Source organism: Heptranchias perlo, chromosome 32 (genome assembly GCF_035084215.1).
Source record: "Heptranchias perlo isolate sHepPer1 chromosome 32, sHepPer1.hap1, whole genome shotgun sequence".
Lineage (NCBI taxonomy): Eukaryota > Metazoa > Chordata > Chondrichthyes > Hexanchiformes > Hexanchidae > Heptranchias > Heptranchias perlo.
The window spans coordinates 9539986-9563251 of NC_090356.1; the positions used below are offsets into that span (position 1 = coordinate 9539986).

Here is a 23266-nt window from a genome sequence, read left to right on the forward strand (position 1 = left end):
GCCGATTCGGCATCGCCGTTTTGCACTATGGCATAAGGCGAATTTATACCCCCGTAATCTTAGGACGCGGAGAGAAAGCAGGAGATGGGCAAAATGCTTGCCACGCTGTCACCGTGCCTGTCCTGGACTCGGCAATGGGAATGGAGCTCAGCCCTGCACTCCACATACTTTTGTGTCTAACAGGGAATGGGGTCTGGTTTAGAAATTTCCATTCAGCCCACGTAGAACCCAGAAGGTCAGGCCCAAAGCTGAATGGATGGCAATCGCAACTAGAAAGGGAGAACGCTGATGGGAAATTCGAGGGCAACATACAGTCAAAAGAAAATGAATTTGTTGATAAAACTAGAAGTGTTGGGTAGTTCACTTGGTTGAGCACAGAACGTAGGTTCAAATCCTGACAGGATCCACTCAGCATTTCACCAGTCAGAGGTGGATCGAACGAATACCATATATCAGGATATGGATAGAAAGCAGGAGGTGGGTGCAGTTCCGGCCACATTGGCATAGTGTCAGTCCTCAGACACTACTGGCTGTTGGGCATGGGGAACGTGGATCATTATCACACCTAATGGACATTCATGTCCAACAGAATGACTTCTGTGGCTATTTATACTCTCTCTTCAAATTAATAAGTAACAACAGCAATTTGCATTTATATAGCGCCATTAACGTAGTAAAACGTCCCAAGGTGCTTCACAGGAGTGTTATCAAACAAAATTTGACACCGAGCCACATAAGGTAAAAGAAGTAGATTTTAAAGGAGCGTCTTAATGGAGGAGAGAGAGGCGGAGAGCATCTATTTTTGAGCGTCTTCACTTACCCACTGCAAAAAGTACGGGGCTAGCCCCTTCGCAGCGTCGGGGTCTGGTTCTCGTATTGCTGAGGACTCCGCGCTGTTCAGGCATTAGGTGATATTTCAGAGCTTCGATGAGGAGGTCTTTGCACTCCGAGTGGTGTCTGACCAGGAGCTCAGTGTCAACATTGCTCATCAGAAAATCACGGGTCAAGAGAGGCAGGCGGACACATTTCATCAGCTGCAAGAATGAAGAGAGATCGGAGTTTCAGCTGGTTAAAATTCAAGCTAGATTTTATGTGTTTGCCCTTCTGACACGGAGCCTTGCCAACGAGGAGCATGTATCAGGAAATCAAACATGCACACACCCATTGATTTTGGGTATGGCGGCCAGGTAAATCAAAGCACTGAAGAAAAAGGTGGAGATGCTGAGATCTGCCCTCAGTGCAGGGTTCTCAAACCAGGGGCGTTCCTTATGGGAACATATGGATGAAAAGTAATCCATTTTTGTCTAGGAATTTCCACATTTATAAACCATTTGGAGCTTCCACAATCCTGGATTTTCCAACTCCTAAAATGTCCAACCTGGGAAATAGTTGCCTGTGCAATATGAAGGAAAAGTCTATAAGTATCATTCCCAAGGAAGTCCACCAATTTACTGTCGGATCCTTTTTGATTCCAGTAAGAAAGGCTTGCATAAGAGGATCCTGCTGAGGGCAGTCTATATAGGTAGTCAATATGCTTTGCTTAAGTACATAACCGAGGGAATAGGTTAAAACTATTTGTACAGTGAGTTCACAAACAAACAGTATAAAAGCAAGGAAGTTATGGTAAACCTTTATAAATCACTGGTTAGGCCTCAGCTAGAGTATTGTGTCCAATTCTGGGCACCACACTTTCAGAAGGAAGTCAAGGCCTTGGAGAGGGTGCAGAGGAGATTTACCAGACTGATACCAGGGACGAAGGACTTCAGTTATGCGGAGAGACTAGAGAAGCTGGAATTATTCTAAGAGCAGAGAAGATTAAGGGGCAATTTTTGATAGGGGAGTTCAAAATTATGAGGGGTTTTGATAAGTAGAAGGAGGGAAACGGTTTCCGCTGACAGGAGGGTCAGTAACCAGAGGGCACAGATTGAAGATAACTGGCAAGAAGTCCAGGGGGGAAGATGAGGAAAAATTCTTTTACGAAGCAAGTTATGGTCTGGAATGTGCTGCCTGAAAGGGCGGTGGAAGCAGATTCAATAGTAACTTTCAAAAGGGAACTGGATATGTGCTTGAAAAGGAGAAATTTGCATGGCTATGGGGAAAGATCAGGGTAGTGGGACTAATTGGATTGCTCTTTCAGAGCCAGCACAGACACAATAGGCTGAATGGCCTCCTTCTGTGCTGTATGATTCCATGACACAGTAAAAGATCCAATGTCCACAGCTTCTAGCCTGTATGTTTTATTATTATTATTAAAAAATGCATGTGAAAAATATATGAAAGAGTTGTTGATGAGAATAATCATTTGGTTTGGTTTCTTACTCTGGGAACATGCTGCCGTCTGCCGTCCACATCATGTTTGACCCAGCTCAGCACAGCTCTGTACACCTCTTCTTCTGAAGGAACATTCAAGTTGTCACTGGAGATAAGATCTAGCACCTGAAGAATCAGGAAAAACAGGTCAGAAATTATTATTCATTTACTAATGTACTTTGTTCTCTCCAACTTTCTCTCCCATTGTTCTCTCCTGAAGGTGTTGATTCCTTGCTGGAGTACAGTAACACAGATGTGGTTGTCCTCTGGGACTTTGTCCAGGTTGCCATTATTCATGTGTGAGCTTTGATGGTGACTGCTGGCAGGCTATTTTACAGCGAGAGGCATCACAGCTGATGTCCACACATGCATATTCCCAAGAGGGTTACTGTATATCTATCGGGGGTGGGTAAATCTGATCCCTCACCTCACCCAGCATATTGATTACCAAGGGCTGCAGCCAACTGTACAGCCCCTGTTAATGCCCTGATTGAGATAGGCTAATTCAGAAGAGACCAGGGATCAAATCTGGGATCTTCTTGATCTGATGGTGACTTTATTTTTTGCCCACCTCTGCCCCTCTGTCACTTAAACCCTTATACATGTTTTGTAACCTCCAGACTAGACTATTTCACCCAACGCCTTAAATTTCAAATCCTTGTGCTCTCTTCAAATCCCTCCACAGAACCCTATCTCCATAACCTCCTCCAGCTTCAAAACCGCACCCCACCCCAAATTCACCGACCTCGTGCCTCCCCCCATTTCCCACCAGTAGTGGCAGAGCCTTTAGCTGTCTGCAAGCTACACTTTGGAATTCTCGCCCTAAAGCTCGTCCACCGCTCTCGTCCTTCTTTGAAAGCCTCCATAAAACTCATCTCTTCGACCATGCTGTTGGTTACCGCTTCTAATCTTTCCTTCCCTGCCTTGGTGTCCATTTTCCTTATGCCTATCTGTTCAGCACTTTGGTACTACATTTACACTAAAAGGCACTGTATAAATGTAAGTTGTTACTGTGTCATTGTGGAACATAGGAACAGGAGTAGGCCATTCAGCCCCGTGAGTTTGTTCCACCATTCAATTAGATTATGGCTGATCTATACTGTAACTCCATCTACCCGCCTTGGTTCCATAACCCTTAATACCCTTACCTAACAAAAAGCTATCAATCTCAGTTTTGAAATTTTCAATTGACCCCCAGCCTCAATAGCATTTTGGGGGAAAGAGAGTTCCAGATTTCCACCACCCTTTGTGTGAAGAAGTGCTTCCTGAAATCATCCCTAAACGGCCCAGCTCTAATTTTAAGGTTATGCCCCCTTGTTCTGCACTCCTCCACCAGAGGAAATAGCTTCTCTCTGTCTACCCATCAACTCCTTTAATCATCTTAAACACCTCAATTAGATCACCCATCAATCTTCTAAACTCGAGAGAAAATAAGCCTAGTCTATGCAACCTGTCCTCATAATTTAATCGTCTAAACCCCAGTATTATTATGGTGAATCTGCAGTGCACCCTCTCCAAGGCCAATACATTCTCCCTGAGGTGCGGTGCCCAGAACTGAATGCAGTACACCAGATGGGGTCTAACCAGAGCTTTATATAACTGGAGCATAACTTCCACCCCTTTGTATTCCAGCCCCATTGAGAGGAAGGCCAACATTCCATTAGCCTTTTATATTATTTTTTGTACCTGTCCACTAGCTTTTAGTGATTTCTGTACATGAACCCCTAAATCACTCTGCTCCTCCACAGTTCCTAGCTTCTCGTCATTTAGAAAATTCTGATCTCTCTTCCTTAGGTCCAAAGTGGATGACATTGCACTTTCCCACATTGAACTCTATCTGCCACAGATTTGCCCACTCACTTAATCTATTAATGTCCCTTTGCAACTTTCTGCTCCCATCGAAACTACTTACTGTACCACCTAACTTAGTGTCATCAGCAAACTTGGATATACGGCTCTCTATTCCTTCATCTAAGTTATTGATAAATAGTAAAAAGCTGAGGCCCCTGTACAGACCCCTGGGGGACACCGCTAGCCACATCCTGTCAATTGGAGTACATACCCATTATCCCTATTCTCTGTCCCATACCTCCTAACCATTTCCCTATCCATGTCAATAGGTTGCCTCCAATTCCATGCACTTTCATTTTTGCTAACAGTCTCTTGTGCGGAACCTTATTGAATGCGATCCACAGTGGTGATCCCAAGCATAAACCAGTATCAGCTGGTGGTGCAAGCTGTTCAAACAGCTTGTTAGCCTACGCAAGAACCCAACTCTTACTGCTGTAGAATGTGATTGGCAACTCAAGCAGCTTCTTGCCACCTTACACAGCGGACAGTCACGATGGTGTACTATTTGATATATTTGGCCCCATTCTTCTACATTATTGTTGTTATAGCCATTGGGGAGATTTTCCCGATGCTGCAGTTGGGCGGATTGGATCACCGGAGCACAGCGAATACAGGAAAATCAGGTGGGGAGGGACGCACCCCTGTGAGGGAACCTGCCCAATCTTCCGACCACTAATCGCATTTCCGTTTGTGGGATCTTGCTGTGCGCAAAGCGGTTGCTGCATTTGCCTGCGTTCATCAAAAAGCAGCAACTACGTTTGTAAATTATTTCATTGGCTGTGAAGTGCTTCGGGACAACTCAAGGATGTGAAAGGAGCTATAAAAAGGCGAGTTCTTTCCTTTAAATCTATGATGCAATAGACTTTGAGGAATCCCGCAATCTGGGCAAAATCCTGGGCCCTATTCTACTGTTTCCAGATGTCAGTGAGGAAACCGGTGAAGTTGTCAGCTCTCACAAACAAGGCGTCAGTCACCTGCTTGATGCTCATATGGGCTGCAGATTGGTTGGTATTGTTGAAGTCCCCTGCGACAGCCTGGAAAGAGTGGGAGGCCAAAACGTTTAGGGCTTTACTGCAACGGGAAGTGCCGTGCTTGCCATGGAGGGTTACTGCAGGTCATCTTGCAGCAAGTCTCTCATTGCCTCCCTGGGGAAACATCACCTCTGGAAACGTTGGTCCTCAGTTAAGTGCAGAAATATTCAGTGCAGCTGGATACACTTGGTTGTGAGGGGAAGGGTGATATGAGCAGTCCTCCTCCCACGAACCGTGCCTCAAGCAGCTTGCCTGTTTCCTCCATCACCAGGTAGGTCAAACAGTGAGATTCCCAGAGGAGAAAGGGTTGGCTACTTGCTACAGTGGCCTCATCAAAATCACAGACTCAATTATCAGGAAAAGACTGTCTGAAATCAGCTAACTCAGCACAGACCAGGAATTGATACCAGGATTATCCACTCTGTATGGCTTGGATCTGTACTGGGCAGTGGCTTTACCCAGTAGGCCATCAGGTGTTTAAGGTAACAAAAACCAGCAGGAAGATGTGACTTATGCACCATATTTTTAGTAATTCAAATCCGACTTGGTAATTGGAAATTGTCTACTTGCACTTATATAGCATCTTGAATGTAATAAGACATCCCACAAAAAGTGACAACCAGACACCAAACAGCAGGAGGAGGAGAATTAGGGGAGGTGACTGAATGCATTGTCAAAGAGGTAGGCTTTTGATGGAGAGTTGAGGAGTAGCAAGGTGGCAGGCTAGAGAGGGCATTCTAACGCACAAGACATAGATAGATCAATCCACAGATATAGATAGAGACAGAACTTGCATTCATATAAGCATCTTTCATGACCTCAGGACGTCCCAAAACACTTTATAACCGATGAAGTACTTTTGAAGTGTAGTCACTGTTGCAAACTAGGAAATGCAGCAGCCAATTTGCACACAGCAAGGTCCCACAAACAGCGATGAGATAACGACCAGATAATTTGTTTTAGTGATGTTGGTTGAGGGATAAACGTTGGCCGGACACTGATGGCTGAAGGCTGTGTGACCAAAGGTGGAACGGAAAGGAAAGGAGATTGGGAGAAGAGTAGAGGGTGCATTCTAGCACATAGAGCTGGAGGAGACTGCAGTGACTGGGGAGGATCGAGGCAGCGGAGCGACACTAGACAGACGGTAATCCATGATGGCAGGCAATTTTACAATCGTGAAGGTTCTTTGAGAGCAGGACAGTTGTAGATAATTAAAGAGAGTCGAGATAAAGCATTGCGCTGCAATTAAAACGTACTTTGAGGGTAATCTAAGGACGGGCTGCGATTCCTGCACTTGGGTTTTGCCATTTTGTTCAAGTGCCAACCCAGCCCTTAAAACAATACCTGTTTAAGTGGCAGCAACATGAACTCCTCAGTCTTGGAAACCTCCACAAAGTGCTGGAGCACATACTTGTGTGCAGATTTCAGCAGGTCACTGCAGGAATGTGTATCGGCAAATCCCCGGATTCCCAGACAGTTGGATGGGTCGAGCTGGCTCAAAAGAAACTTGCAGCAGGCGTCTCGAACCCCGTTCAGCTGGAGGAGGCTGGCTGCAGGAAGCAGTGTCTGTGGGGCATATAACATCATTTGATTTTTTTAAATATACGTATATATTAATAATAATTTTAAAAATCGCTATTTGTTTATTGCCCCCTTTCTAAAACGACACTCAAGGGATTTTAAAATGAGCACTGCACAAGTCAAGTCAATCCGTATAGAAAGCATGGCAATTCACAAAAGAAATTCAACTAAGGCTATCTACCTGTACGTTTCCTTCCCCCACCACAATCTCGGCAGTATAAGCATATTGTACAAGCTGCTCTAAGGCCTGAGGGTCAATATCATGTAATGTCACATGCGTTTGTCGACTCTCACTCATCTCATCTGCAAGCAAGACAAAAAAATACAGAAAAATAGTTTATGGCATCACAAGTAAGTTCAAAAGATCACATTTGCTTTACCTTTTGCTGTTGGTGGTGGAGATGCTGGATGGGGAGGAGATATCATCCTCGGGGTTACCTCCAACCCAGACACTTCATCTACAAGCTGGAACGCTGTATAGACAAACAGTTTGTTCTCATAAATGGAATGTCTCACTGAAACAAGCCCAATTTAATCTTAAAACACTTGGAATGGGTAAAACTTCCCCTGTTGATAATTTTACTGGAGTCAGCACGAGAGGAAAATGGGAAATCCCATTTCAGTGTGTGCTGATGTTAAAATTATCATCCAGAAAGGAACTTCACCCCATTTTTTTTTTAGTACAAACACTGCAGGGTACTCACATACTGGACTATTCAAGTCAAATCAATTTGAAACTTATGAAGGGGAAGCAAACAATCAGACACCAAAGTGACATACTTTCAATAGAAATACTTAACTGGTAGAATTTACAGCATAGAAACAGGCCATTCGGCCCAACTGGTCTATGCCGGTGTTTATGGTCCACAGAAGCCTCCTCCCACCCTATTTCATCTAACCCTATCAGCATAACCTTCTATTCCTTTCTCCCTCATGTACTAGCTTCCTCTTAAATGCATCCATGCCAATCACCTCAACTACTCCATGTGGTAGAAAGGTCCACATTCTAACCACTCTCTCTAGCAACATCTCTTTGTGAAATTCAAAGAATTAAATAACAGATGAAGGCTACAAATTTATTAAAACCAGTAGATGGCCTGTGCCGTTGCTCATGGTCAGTTGATAAATACAAATTTTGTTTTTACAAAATGGCGACAGAGTTGGGAGAAAGACATCAGAAACCTGATCCTCAGAGCCACCCAGTGGCCAGGGTCTGCTACTAGATTATGAAAATTGAGTGAGCAGTGTTGACGTAGCAATTTACAATGGTAAATGTTGGCGCCAATTCTTTTTGTTCTTGGAATGTGGGCATCGCTGTCAAGGCCACATTTATTGCCCATCCCTAGATGCCCTGAGAAGGTGGTGATGGGCCCTTTCCTTGAGACGCAGCAGCCTTTGTGATGATGGTGTTCCCACAATAGTATACGGAAGGGATAAGAGTGGCCAAAAATCAAGACAACAGGAAATAACGTTTGTAGATATGAAGTCCTACACAAGATTTTGAATAACCTATGTAGTTCTGTATAAAATTAGATTTAGTACCAATTCCTAGTGGGCGAGGGCCTACATCAGAGTGTTCAACCTTCAGCCTCCGAGTTATAGCAATCTGGCTAAAATTTGTGCTTATACTTTTTAATTGGTTTGTCCTGTTTGAAATTTGTGGCTGTAGAAGTTTGGAATGGTTGTTCTTGGCTTATTGGTGGATAAATCCCAAATCACAACACCTCAAGAGGCTGGCAACTTCAGATATATGAAAATAAATGGGAACCTGGATTTAAACTTAAATCGGGTAAATTTCGAAGTCCGTGCCAGTGGTAAGACACCTCGCCCGGTACCAGTGTGTCGGAGAAAACCGCAGGCACATTGCCCATGATTTTCTGGTACACACTGGCAGAGACTAGGCGACCTGCCACTGACGGGGACTCCAACGCAAAGGAAAATCGTACGAGGTGTAAAAACGGCTGCCGATTTGCTATCGTTCGTTTCTTGCCTGGAGATAAAAGTTGAATTACCCCCGAGTTGGTCAGTCAGCTTCTATCAAAGAGAAGAGGCAGGTTCAGGTATTCACCCTGCATCAGAACTCTGACTTTATTTAATTACCCGCCCCATCCCAAGTAACAACTGAAATAAAGCTCACTCTAACTGAGACTGAAAGTAGAGTTCAAAATAGCCAACGACTCATTCTCCAGTCAGTGGAATTACACAGCCACTCCTTCAATGAGGCTGATGCTCGGCGCACAGCAGTTCAAAGGAGAGCAGCAAAATATACTCAGGCAGTTATGATCCATTCTAGAACATGATATATATATATATATATACACACACAGTTCCCTCCCTGCCACCATTTTGATAATTGTTAAAATCAAAATAAATTTAAAACAGAAATAGAGAGTTTCCTAGAAGTAAAGGGAATTAGGGGTTACAGGGAGCGGGCAGGAAATTGGACATGAATTTAGATTTGAGGTTAGGATCAGATCAGCCATGGTCTTATTGAATGGCGGAGCAGGCTCGAGGAGCCGATTGGCCTACTCCTGCTCCTATTTCTTATGTTCTTATGGATTGTCTCCGCAATTGTGATAAATTTGGAATAAAGATCAGGAAGGTTTCAGTCAAGGTTTCCTTTTAATTGCAAACAGAATTAATGCCTAGAGAAAAAAAAAGGATTAAGTAAAGAAATCCTGAACTATTGCAAGAGGTATTTGATATTTATATTTGTCAAGGATTCGTACTGTAGCCCTAAAAACAGGGAACATCAATGTCCCATCTTTTATTTTACATACTTCACTCAGATGATTGTCGGGGCGGGGGGGGGGATGTATTTTAACTTGCAGCAGGTCATGAGTGGGTGGGGGTGAAGGGAGGAGGTTTAGCGTCAAACCTGCCAGTTGTCACCATTTTGAGGCCCGGCCTGTTTTAACTCCCGGACCTCATTTGCATCCCACCGACCAGCTGCCCACTCGAGATGGGTGAAAGAGGCGGCTGACCAGCCTCGGACAGGTCAGAGTCCCAGGGCCCGGAGGCTGCCTGCTGGCACCAAGATAAGTTGGGGGGGGGGGGGGGGGGGAGGGGGTTAATTTAAAGGTCATTTTGCAGGTGGGGTGGGGACAGAGACTGGGGAAACAGATGCCCGGACTTTCCATGTGGAGCCCAGAGGAACACTCCTACTCCTCCTGACCCCACTAAGGGAAGTTTTGACTTACCTTAAAGAGTCTCCTCTTCTTCCCCAGCAGGTTTTATTGAGCGGGATGCCCACGGTGGGAGGACTGCTCAGTAGGCTATTAAAATGCCATTGGGGTCCTAATGACATCATGGGACCCCGATTAGCATGTATTAATGAGGCTCCCGTTTGAGTCAGGCGGGCACCTCGGCAGCCTAAAAAATGGCCCAGTCAAGATGGTGGTAGGCGGGAATCAAGCAGGAACAGGCAGTAAGTCTTTGCATGGCTATTTTAACTGTGCACCTGCTCCATTCTCCCCAATCTTTCTATATCATTCAGCACCTTTTAGCTCTTTCCAGCTTTTTTTTTTATTATCCATTCCCAGACTATTAAATCCATTGGCGGTTCTTCTTTGCACGAGTACTTAAGTGTCTTTGGCCAGTGATTTTTTTTATACAATCATAGAATGATACAGCACAGAAGGAGACCATTCAGCCTATCCTGCCTGTGCCAGCTCTTTGAAAAAGCTATCCAATTAGTCCCATTCCCCTGCCCTGCAAATTTTCCTCCCAAGTAGCTACATTCTCAAGTAGCCAACTAAGCATAAAAAGCAAATCACATTCTACTGGGCCCATTGGATGGGTAGGGTAGCATAGCGATTAGAGGCCTGGACAAATAATCCGGAGTCATGAGTTCAAATCCTGCCATGGCAGCTGGGGAATTTAAATTCAATTAATTAAATAAAATCTGGAATTAAAAAAAAACTAGTATCAGTAATGGTGACCGTGAAACTACTGGATTGTTGTAAAAACCCATCTGGTTCACTAATGTCCTTTAGGGAAGGAAACCTGCCGTCCTGACCCGGTCTGGCCCATATGTGACTCCAGACCCACAGCAATGTGGTTGATTCTTAATCGCCCTCCGAAATGGCCTAGCAAGCCACTCAGTCGTACAATCGCGCTACAAAAAGTCACCACACGGACTGCAGCGGTTCAAGAAGGCGGCTCACCACCACCTTCTCAAGGGCAATTAGGGATGGGCAATAAAATGCCGGCCTCGCCAGCGACGCCCACATCCCATGAACGAATTTTTAAAAATTTTCAACTCCCATCAAGGTAGGTCCTTTTGCTAAAATTGACAATCAACAGTAACGTGAAGAATGCTAATTCAAGAAGCTATCTGTTGTTCTCCGCTCCTCTCTTTATTTTGGTCAGCCCTAATGCCAGTCAACCTTCCCTTTCTACTTTGGGCAAGAGTCTCTACTTGAAACATTTTTTTTTTAAGAACAGATGCTGACGAACCTGCCTTGTACATCCAGCGTCTACTGTCCTTATTCCAGATTTTCACCATTTAAAAAAAAACGTGTCTTATCTCATTTACAGGGATTATCAGAGCACTGGTTTAACTCTCCTGGCTAACATGCACAAGTCCTACAAGGAAAGGCTGGTACTTACTGGTAAACATAGCATGGAAGTAAGGACTACATGATGCTAGCACCAGTTTGTGGGCTTTGATTTCCTTGTTGCCCACGTGCAAGACAATGTCGCACAGCAATCCTCGCTGCCTCATCCGGTTCATGGACACAAAAGCGTCATGGTAATGGCGCTTGGAATTGTGGGAGATACTGTGCCCATCACGATTCAGCAGTTGCATTCCACCCTCCATCACAGGACTTCTCTCCGACGTGCCTTCTTTTGCTGGTTTCACTCTCTGCGACTACAAAAACAAAAAGGGAAGCGTTACCCCGGCAAATCCCAGCGGCGTGTCGCGGAGCTCGCGGTAGCAGATCCTCTCCCCATCTCCGACCTTGTTACTCAACCGGTCGTTGGATTGGGGAAAGCTGCGCTGAAAGGGAGAGGAAATGTTAGTCAAGAAAACGTTACTTCCATCTGAGTACCGTCATTACTGGACCCATATGTTTGGAAGCCCACAGACTGAGCAGCTGAGGGAATCCACACTCCCCAAATCGTTTCAAATTACATCACATATTGGATATCCAAATCTGGAAATATTATCTGGATTGTACATTAACATTCAGACAATCCATATACAGCAAATGTCTACACTGACCAAATTTCTCACGGCACACTCACGTTGCAACTTTAGCACCAATTTCATCAGTGTCAGCTTCGTGCCAATGTAAACTTGTGCAATCTATATCAGGAGATAGGGGCCCAAACTGATTCTCAAGTGCTGCACAGGGAGAGTCTCTTCTCCGGGGAGTCTCATTCTCCTTCACTCCAGTGTCCAGGTTGGGCCCTCACTCTGGATTCAGGCTGCATTTACACTATTGCTGCAGTGTCAGTGCAAAGCTAAACTGCTTCAGCACCCGGTACAGCAAAAACGAGTGATAGAATTGATCCTTCACCTCATATCTGGACCTTAGCCCAACATTCTTCTTCAAATAGTGCTATGGGATCTTTTATATAGGCAGACAGGGCCTTGGTTTAATGTCTCATCCGAAAGCAGGCACCTCTGGCAATATAGCATTCCCTCAGTGCTACTCATGCAGTATCAGCCTAGATTAGGTGCACAGGGCCTAGGGTGGACTTAAACCTTCTGACTCAGAGGCAAGAGTGTTACCACTGAGCCAAGGTGACACTTAATAATGTATAAAACTCGTGGTAGATGTCACTACCACATCCCCTCCATTGTATGACTGTAGTCACAAGGGATAGGTGGACCATAAGAGAACTAGTAGTGAAATCAGTAATACTGGACCCTTATTCTGAAAGCCTAAATTTGAATCCTGGTCTAAGCTGGTAATTCAAACTTGACTACTCAATGACGATGGTTTCTGAATGGCGTTGATTCATTAATGAAGTCAATAGAAATAAAAAATCGGGAGAGATGTAAAACGGGCTGTCGATTTGCTATCACCCATTTTACATTATGGTACAAAGTCAAAATGACCCCCCGTGGCTTTAAATTGGGGACAGAATTAAATCTGCTCCCTGATCTAATTATTTATTCGGATCATCCATTTTGCTTATTTGCATATTTTAACCTGAGATTTTTGAATTAACCATGGTCTGTCATACATTTCCTGCTTTATGAGCCTAAGCATGTGTAAAACAGCACAAGGGTGGCTAGAGTTCCAGTTTATCGTGTGCCCTAGTCCAGGATTTCCCTAGGTCTCAAACACAGAGTTGGAACCTAGTGGAAAAGCTCACTGTTCACTCTCCCTTCACACCTCTCCCCTTACAGGCAGAGCATACTTCAGGTACCTCCAATACACTTTCACTACATGTTTCCCATTCTTACTGATTTTTAAATGGAGTTCACCTCCATTTTTCTATCTTGTAACGACTTTATCGAAATGCATCCTGCATCTGTTCAGAGTGGATGACAAAAATGCTTCTGACTCTTTTGTGACCTTGTTGCTCAGAACTTACAACTAAACAACTCGATAAAAACTGCTGCTTTTGATATCGTTAGCTGCTTTCACTGGTAGAACCAAGTAGGAGCCTGGCCCACAGGAAACACGCAGGCCTATCTGGACCTGGATCTAATGGATTCAACAGTTAGTGAGGCAGCATTGCTTCAGGAGGACAGGCTGAGTTGTTTTCAATGCTTCACGGAAATATATACGCTGTAACGCTCACTTAAATAACGAGCGAATTCTTATATCGAAACAGGATTGTGGCAATACTGTTCGACAGAGTGGTCTAGATTACTATGTGCTAGAAATTTCTGTTGGGGATATTAGTGACCGTTTGTATGACATTTTTCTGTCTGATATTTTAGCAGTGGCATAAACCCATTTAAAGGAAATAGGGTGACAGCTTCCTTAAAATAGCAGAGGAATGTCATACCAACACATTAGCATTTGGCTGCTATGGCCAACAGCAATTCCTGGTCTTATATTACATGTGTTGCAGTTCACAAGGATGCACATCATGGTGACCTTTGGACCTCAAACTCCTCCTTTAATGAAAAACGAGCAAATGCCCATTTTTCTCAGGGGTTAGACACTGGTCTTTCATCACGGAGGTCTTTGTTCATATCCAGCAGGACTGACAGATACAAGTTCCCTCTGTCTTGTGGCTGCAAGAGTTCCATGTGAAATGAGCTGGGGCAGCCTCAATCCAGTTCCCGGAGCATTGGCCCTCAGCACGAAACTGACCCTTAATTTAGCACTAAGCTCCCGCCAGAGGAGCCACATTCGCGGGGAGTACAGGTCAGGAAATCGGGGGCTACAGTGTTATACCACACCATCTCCCTTAAGTAGCAGCTAATTGGCAATTTCACTTAGAGAGGCCACAGGGTGGCTGGTGGAGGCAACTGAAAAACGTGACTAATGCAGTAGGGGTTGTAGGCTGGGGCGGAGGCGAATAGTATCAGCTGCAGAGAAAAGCTGCCTTTCCTTTTCCCCCCGACATGGCTTACACACTTTGCATACTAGCCATCTCGTTGTGTAATTGCCAATTTTATGCTAAATTAGGTTTGTCCTGTGTGCCCAAGTGAATTGCGAACTGGTCGAGACTCTTTATATACCAGATCCTTACAAGCCTTTCATCCCATCAGATATTGGGTTGGACTTGGACCCAAGCCCCAGAAATCAAAGAACAACGTGCTAATCGACTGCATTGTGGAAGTGAGCTATGTTCAAAGTGAATACTGTTTGAAATAAAATATGGATGACATAATAGCCTTGCTGCACAATCAACATGTTGAACTGATACAGCTCACTGCACCAGCTGAGATATTGCAAAACTTTTTGTTTTTGGAAATGCTGCCCATTTTTCATCTTGACATGTGCTTACCTTCCAGTTACTTTAAATGTACCAGTGTGAAATGTTGCTGCTCGCAGTTACTAGTTAACGCGCTAACAAGTGGGCCTTAACATTTAACATAACAATCAAACAGGGTACTCAAATAAACAAGTAGTAAGGAATACATCATCTTTGTTGTTGCTTAAGCAACCGAAAACGTAAAGCTTCAGCTTCCTTTATAGGATGGCAACACTTACCATTCTCACAAAGTTTAGACTCAACCTTCCAGAAGTTTCTTTAGTGAAAGATCCGCCTAAGTCTAGAGAGATCTTTGGCTGGCTGAGTTAAAATTTGTGAAATGAGAAAGTCTGTAAAGGAGAAAGGGAATAATGCAGCTTTAAAATCCGTAAGTAATCTGAAGAAAACAGGTAACTAACACAGTCACAGCACTGTGATCGTGACCTGATTTTACGACAATGTGTAAAACTGTTCATTTTTTTTTTCTCTCCTTTTTATAATTCACACCACCCTTCGCCAGCACTAAATATCCTTCCACTGTTAAAGATGCAAACATGTTAATGTATAAACACACTATGTGGAAGGGTATTCTGCAAACAGTGAATAATTTGCAAACCGAACACAAAAAAAGGTCCAAAATAAAACACACAGTCATTGTCGTTAACGTAGGCAAACACTGCAGCCATTCTGCACCGACAACATTCCCCAGTCAGCAATGAGCTGAGTGCGCAGTTAATCTGGTTTGGTGGCATTGGTTGAAGGAGGAATATTGGCCAGAACACCAGGTGAAAACCCAGGTCTACTATGATTAGCAGCATGGATCTTTAACATCCACCTAAACGGGGAGCTGGGACCTCGGTTTTACATCTCACCTAAAAGGAAGGCATCGCCAACAATGCAGCACTCCCAATGTAGTACCGCACCAGAGTGTCAGCCTAGGTTATACAATCAAGCCTTGGTGTGGGCCTCAGACCCAATTAGAACTACCGGTCATATAACTATTATTGATCAGATGAGAGAACTCTCTAAAATCATGCAACCGTTTAAAGCACACACCATTACTTTAACAACAAATTTTAAAACAAGGACCTGCTTAACTGCTTAGATTCCCAAACGATCCTCTGCAAGGATATGAAAGCCCGAGGTAATGAACTCGCTCTGCTCTGAGCATACAGGCCTTGAGCCAAATGAGAAAGTTTCACCAACCCACAGACAAAGGAACTGCCCAATACATCTGTGTGTGGTCTACATGTGTTGAACATGTCAAGGCAGAAACGGTTAGCAACGTATACAGAACTCTGCCAAAATGGATTATGACTGAATATTTTCAACTAAATAGGAGGTAGCACATTGTAGGATATGCTGAGAGACAATCTGATCAGAGCCACCTAATAGCATATTATGGCAGTAACGTCTTTAGTACTGTATGATAATAATGCCTATAATTACATTTTATAATCCTCTTATATAATTGGAAAATCTTCAATATTGAAATAAATGACATACTAACAGTTAGCATATTAAATATAGGATTGGGGATTGGTAGTTTAGAGGGAATAAAACTGAAGGGCTCCAGAAGGAAACTGACACTGTTGGGATAATCTTTCCCAAAATGGAACTTCTGATTCGCCTATTTTTGCTACCACCTGCAAGGCTCCAAGGATCACACTGCGAGCTCCCCGACAGCAGTGAGTGCAGCTCCTTCAATCCAAGAGTCCCGCCAATATTGGTGGAGCAAATGCAGCAGCTGCCTGACCGCTCTTGGTGCCCTTGAAACCGAGTGGCACCAACAGCACAAACTGCCTTCCCTGACCAGGGGGGCCCTGCATGGAGCCTTTGTTTTTGATTTGCTCAAGTTTGCGCTCGATTTAATTTGTTCATTTTGTTTAAAAAAAAATCAGGAAATTTTAATGGTGTCACTACTTTAAGGAGAGTGACTTGTTCATGTCCCCATAATGCTTGCCTGGTCCTGCATTTAAACTAGTCTGTCAGAATACAGGGCCAATTGGATAACTGACGAATGGTGCTGGCAGGACCGAGTCATGTTGGTGATGACGTGGAAGGTTTATTCTCCATAAACCACCAATCTCCAATACGTCTTCTATTTATAGAACACATGATTGACTTTGAAGACATTATTTTTAATTCTTCCTGCTGACTTTGGATAGACTTCAGTCAGAATGCAGACACAAACTGCTGAGCTACATGCCACATGTCCTATAAATGAAACAAGAAGAAATTGCCCAAAGATTCCAGCAATACGTGTTTGAATTCCTATCAGTCTGGAAAATGCCACAGAGGTGGCTTCAACTTCAAACAAAAAAGGGTGACTCCCATTTTCAGAAGAGAATTTTAAAATTAGCACCTAGACCCATGTGCTTTACTGAGTTGGTAGCATTCACCTGTGTCAGAAGGTAGTGGTTTTGAACCCTTTATCAGTTTATAATCTAAGGTGACATCCCAATGTTGGACTGTTCGAGGAGCTGGTCCACAGATGAGACATTAAACCAAGGCCCCATCTACCTGTTCTGATGGTTTCGGCTAAAGGTCCCATGACATTATTCAAAGACGTGTAGAGAGTTCTCCTGCTGCCCTGGTCAACATTTCTCCTTCAACCAACACCGCCAAAAAAAGCAAGACTAACTGATCATTCAGAATGGTAGTGTTTGCACACATAACCGTCACTGCACTCCAAAAAGTAATTCATTGTGTGAGGCACCTTGAGACATTTTGATGCAACAAAGGCTCTTTATGTAAAATAAAATATTATTTGGAAACTTCCATGGCATAACAACGATAACTTGCATTTCTCTTGTTCCTTTAACATGGTAAATGTGCCAAGGCACTTCACAGAGGAGAAATAGATGCCAAGGAATTGTAGAAGTTAGGGCTGATAATCAATGGCACGGTCAAAGAGGAAGCTTTTAATATTACAACACAGTAATATTAGGAATACTATACCAGGATCCAAAACTACTCAAGAGGGCATTGTTCCACATAAATCTCTTGATTGCAAGCTCTTAGAATGTAAATACACCTCCTCACCATACAGACAAGGAAGGATTGAAGGTGGAGCTAGCTGATCTCAGCCAGGATGGTAGCAGAGGTACTACAATTACTGACAGTGTCAGGGTTCCCACTCCAGACTGATGCCTAGTAACTCGCGTTCCAAAATGGCCGTGTGTGGACGTCTGGTAAGCACATGATTGAGCATGGCTGTTATAACCTCCTAAGTTTAATAACCTGCCAACACTCACAGATGAAGAATGGCTTCTTAAGTGAAGCACTGCAGAACAGCCAGTACCCATTAAACCATAGCGTATGATTCAGCGACTGCATAAGCAGATGCGATAAAAAAAAGGGAGGGAGCCAAAAAATCTGGGTTGCCTCTGAAGTAAAATGTGGGTGGGCCCATAATCATTCAGTCCCATGCTGTGGAATCTTTCCTTCCCCTAACTTTTTTCTTTAGTGAAAGGAATGACCTTGTCTTTCCACTTATGATGTGGAGATGCCGGTGATGGACTGGGGTGGACAAATGTAAGGAATCTTACAACACCAGGTTATAGTCCAACAATTTTATTTTAAAATCACAAGCTTTCGGAGATTATCCCCTTCGTCAGGTGAGTGAGTGAATAAGAGGTTCTCAAATCGCATATCTTATATTAGGCTGGGACACCATCACACCAATCAAAAGGTGTCGTTGGTGTTCAGACAGGTTTGCCACGGAAAACAGTAGGTCCCAGTATGCTGAATACACATTGTGTCAAATTACACAGACAGAGAGAAAGAGACCCAAAAGGCAGAGAGAGAGAGAATATTAAAAACAGGTAACTTTTTTTTCCCCCTTGCTGGTGGGGTTACATGTAGCGTGACATGAACCCAAGATCCCGGTTGAGGCCGTCCTCATGGGTGCGGAACTTGGCTATCAATTTCTGCTCGACTATTTTGCGTTGTCGTGTGTCTCGAAGGCCGCCTTGGAGAACGCTTACCCGAAGATCGGTGGCTGAATGTCCTTGACTGCTAAAGTGTTCCCCGACTAGGAGGGAACCCTCCTGTCTGGCGACTGTTGCGCGGTTTCCGATCATCCGTTGTCGCAGTGTCTGCATGGTCTCGCCAATGTACCATGCTCCGGGGCATCCTTTCCTGCAACGTATGAGGTAGACAATGTTGGCCGAGTCACAGGAGTATGAACCATGTACCTGGTGGGTGGTGTCCTCTCGTGTGATGGTGGTATCCGTGTCGATGATCTGGCATGTCTTGCAGAGGTTGCCGTGGCAGGGTTGCGTGGTGTCGTGGATGCTGTTCTCCTGAAAGCGTTCTCCAAGGCGGCCTTCGAGACACACGACAACGCAAAATCGTCGAGCAGAAATTGATAGCCAAGTTCCGCACCCATGAGGACGGCCTCAACCGGGATCTTGGGTTCATGTCACGCTACACATAACCCCACCAGCAAGGGGGAAAAAAAAGTTATCTGTTTTTAATATTCTCTCTCTCTCTCTCTGCCTTTTGGGTCTCTTTCTCTCTGTCTGTGTAATTTGACACAATGTGTATTCAGCATACTGGGACCTACTGTTTTCCGTGGCAAACCTGTCTGAACACCAACAACACCTTTTGATTGGTGTGATGGTGTCCCAGCCTAATATAAGATATGCGATTTGAGAACCTCTTATTCACTCACTCACCTGACGAAGGGGATAATCTCCGAAAGCGTGTGATTTTAAAATAAAATTGTTGGACTATAACTTGGTGTTGTAAGATTCCTTACATTTTTCCACTTATGGGCAGCTGAAAAACACTGCACCACACCCATTCTGTGCTCCTGGTGTGAATCATGATGACTCAGATAATAAGAGACCAGAAGTCTCCTCTCTTTGTACGTGATGGACTCTTGATCAACACGAAGAAAGTAATATTCTTAAAAAAGTCAATGGCTCGGCTAATAAATGTTTTCAACATGGCCAGGAGAGTGCCTATTCTCCACACATCAGCAGAGGTTTCAGTACCAGCCTGGAATTTCAAGGACATTTGTGTCCTTCAATTTCTTTATTTCCCACTGCAGGGTCTCCTGTCCCCCCACATTCTGTGCAGAGCTCACTTGCTGATCTTTCACCTGACTTTTTCTTTTAACAGCTGGCAAATCTAGGTGAAGAGCTAATGCCTATAATGCAAGACTCCATCAAGGTTGAAGGCAGTAGGAAGAAAGAAAGACAGAAGAAAGAAAAAAAAATGAACAAATTAACTTGCATTTATATTACACCTCTCACGTCTTTAGGACATCCCAAAGTATTTCAGAGCTAATTAATTAATTTTGAAGTGTAGTCACTGTTGTTTTGTCAGCAAACGCAGCAGCCAGTTTGCACACAGCAAGCCAGTTAATCTGTTCTGAAGATGTTGACGGAAGAATCAATTATAGCCTGGACACTGGGAGAACCTGCTCTTCTTCAAATAACACCATGGGATCTTGTACATCCATCTGAACAGCAACAAATCAACGACGACAACAAATCAACAACAACAGGCAGTCTTGGCCTCGGTTTAACATCTCATCTGATAGATGGCATGCCGTACTCCCTCATGAGAGAAGTTGAGGGCCCAGCAGTGTCATTTTTGGTAGTCCACCTTGGATTTGGTCCTGTCAGTAGTGCCAATTCACTGCCTTTTTTGAGTTATGCATCGGCTTTTTCTGACCGAGAACATTAAGAAATCTTTTTATAGATTTTTGCCTGGCACTATTGGGATTACTCAGGGCACAAAATAGCAGGAATACTAGCAGTAAATTCTGGGGAATGAGTTCAAACAGAAAATACCATACAGGAGATCAGAGCTCAAGCAACCTACTTGCTTAAGCTCTTTAATGTCTATTTTTGTCTTGGTTTATTCTTTTGCCAATACCCCATTTAGTATTCTGCATACATGCAGTCTCTACAATTAGGAGAATGGGATAGCCCAGCCCAGTCTTGTCCCATCCAGAAATATCTTTTCTCATGAGTCTTCTTGGTTGAACTATGAAGTGTTCTTCAGAAATACAAAATTCCTTCCCCTGTAGTTTTCCTTACCTCCTCACATGACATCCAAAGCTGACAAATTATTCCTCTCAGGAAAGTCCTGCACATGAAATGTCAGTTTTCAATGTCCTAGCAGAGAGTTGTAGCTATGTGGCTACTGCAAGCCTGGGGTCTTTTACTTAAGTCAACTTAAAGTACAAAACATAAAAACATCAAACTCTTTTTGAAGTTCCGCAGTTATCTAAACTTTAACATTGTAAAGTTACTGAAATTTTGCAGCAGTTATTTATTAACCAACTTCTAAGTCAACCAGAGTTTAAAGAAAAGAAACACTTGTATTTAAATAGTGTATTGTCACATCATTGAAATATCTCAAAACAACTCACACAGTGAATTACTTTTTGGGAGCCAGTGACTTTTTATGTAGGAGAACATAAACAGCAATCACTAATCAGTTCATTCTAAAACGTGTTAAACTGATCTCATATTGAGAAGGAGCTAGCTGGAGAGAGGATACAGTAATGTTAATTTTGAATTACAGTACGAAACCGGTTGAATTAACCTGTGCCCACTAATCACTGTTCTGTCAAGATTCAGCTCAATCATCCAATAGGGTTTAATCGCAATTCACATTAGATTACCTCTATAAAAAGAATTAATCCAAATTTACACCATTTTCCCCTCACACTTTCCTATAGCATCCAGAGAAGGAGAAAAAGAGGAAAATACAGGGGGAGGCATACAGAAAGAAAAAGAGAGATAGGATCAGAGAGTGGGAGACAACCACAGATACACGAGGAGAGAGACAATTTATTTATGTTGTCCGTGAGCAAAAGAAATCAACTAATTTCTCTCCCATGTTTTGTACCATCCTCTTCCACATATGCAGTATATTTAATCCAAAGGATAACCCATCTCTTTTGAAGAGGACATACACCTAGACTATAGAAATGAATGCCGTGCCCCACTTACCTTATGGTTCTTAAATAACCGTCCAAATAATAAATACCGCGTGTCTTCCAAAATAAAGTGCATTTTGAGTCACAGGTGTCAGCTTTGACTCAGTGGTAGCACTGTCGCCTCGGAGTCCGAAGGTTGCGCGTTCAAATCCCACTCGAGACACTTGCGCACATAACCTAGGCTGACTCTTCACTGCAGTACCGAGGGAGGCGCCATCTTTCAGATGAGATGCTAAACCGATGCCCCGTCTCAAGCGGAGGTAAAAGATCCCATGGCACTAGTCGAAGAAGAGCAGGGGAGTTCCTCTGGTGTCCTGGCCAACATTTATCCCTCAACCAACATAATTAAAAATAGATAATCTGGACATCTAGCTCATTACTGTTTGTGGGACTGGCTGGCTGCCATGTTTGCCTATATTACAACAGTGACTACACGTCAAAAGTACTTCATTGGCTGTGAAGCATTTTGGGACGTCCTGAGAATGTCAAAGACGCTATATAAAAATGCAAATTATTTCTTTATAACAATTACAAAACAGACATTCTTTAAAATTATGTTGCTGAATTCTATCAAATAGAACTAAAACTCCCAGGACATTTAATCACTGGGTTCTTTGGAAAAGTGAAACAATTGTATACTTGTTATCTCTTTCATGTTTTCCTATTCCTCTGAAAGAGTCAAAGAAAGCAGCCTCAGTTCTGAACAACAAATAAATATTAAAAAAAAGGGTGGTCTTCTGAATTCAGAAACATTCAGGGAAGATTTTCCAGGTTCATTACTGCGGTGAAATTGTCAACAATAAAATAAACACGTTGGGTCAAAGTAAAGGAAACTTTACTTTGCATATGACCACACTATAGTTGATCTGGAAGTGCCTGATGCTGACACTGATTTTGCCAACAGTGGGATGTCAGAGATTACATGCATTGTCACAGAAACATAGGATGAGCTGTACATTGCCACAGACACAGATAGGTCTGGCCTTTGGACGGTACTGTAAGTATTTTCACAGAATGGAATAAGGAATCACCTTAATAAATACACAGAGGGGAGAAGAATCAGGAAGTGAAACAGAGCAAACAGGGGTGGAAGCAGAAGCAAGATGTGAAACAGAGTGGAGGGAATAGGATGTGGAAAGCAGGCAGCAGCTTCAAATTCAGAGCTACATTCACAGAAGAAGAGATAAAACATCATATTTATTCCTCCAGTGACTCTGAGTATTTAAACTGTTGTGAAACTCTAAAGACTTTTATAGTTCCTGAGTGTTTAAATGTGCCTGGTATCGATCAAGTTCCTATCCATCTCTTTTTCACCTCCATATATTATTTTTAATGTGCAGCTTAGTACTGTATATCACAATTTGAACTATAACAACGCTGTTTGTTGGATCATGATCAATCTTGTTTTCCACTCCTCCTTTTGTAAGTTTTTTTTTTGGTCCCTCTCTTTATAGTCTCCCATTTCCCAGGTAACAGGGTGGCCGCTTGACCTCCATTAGGCCACGATCAGTACTGTTCTGTAGCTGGTCATTGGAAAATGTCAGAGGAGGCTGGTGTGGACCTCTGTCCTGTCTCAAACGTTCTCTCTTTGGAAACAACAACGAACCTTCACTCCACGTCACATTACTTTGGTTCACCA

At 43.4% G+C, this 23266-nt stretch overlaps 1 protein-coding gene across 3 annotated transcripts in view; it reads right to left on the minus strand.

Moving 5' to 3' along the window:
* klhl17 (kelch-like family member 17) overlaps window positions 1–23266 on the minus strand; it is a 64876-nt gene that overhangs the window by 36560 nt on the left and 5050 nt on the right. For 2 of the 3 annotated variants that reach the window (XM_067970312.1, XM_067970311.1), the window contains 7 exons: window positions 14903–15013; window positions 11385–11646; window positions 7154–7246; window positions 6955–7076; window positions 6537–6758; window positions 2320–2436; window positions 821–1034 (listed from right to left, as the gene is read on the minus strand). In XM_067970312.1, coding sequence (XP_067826413.1) covers window positions 821–1034; window positions 2320–2436; window positions 6537–6758; window positions 6955–7076; window positions 7154–7246; window positions 11385–11646; window positions 14903–14905 — 1033 coding nt within the window. In that variant the 5' untranslated portion in view covers window positions 14906–15013. The remainder of the gene's footprint in view (window positions 1–820; window positions 1035–2319; window positions 2437–6536; window positions 6759–6954; window positions 7077–7153; window positions 7247–11384; window positions 11647–14902; window positions 15014–23266) is intronic. The other variant, XM_067970313.1, reaches the window with a different exon arrangement.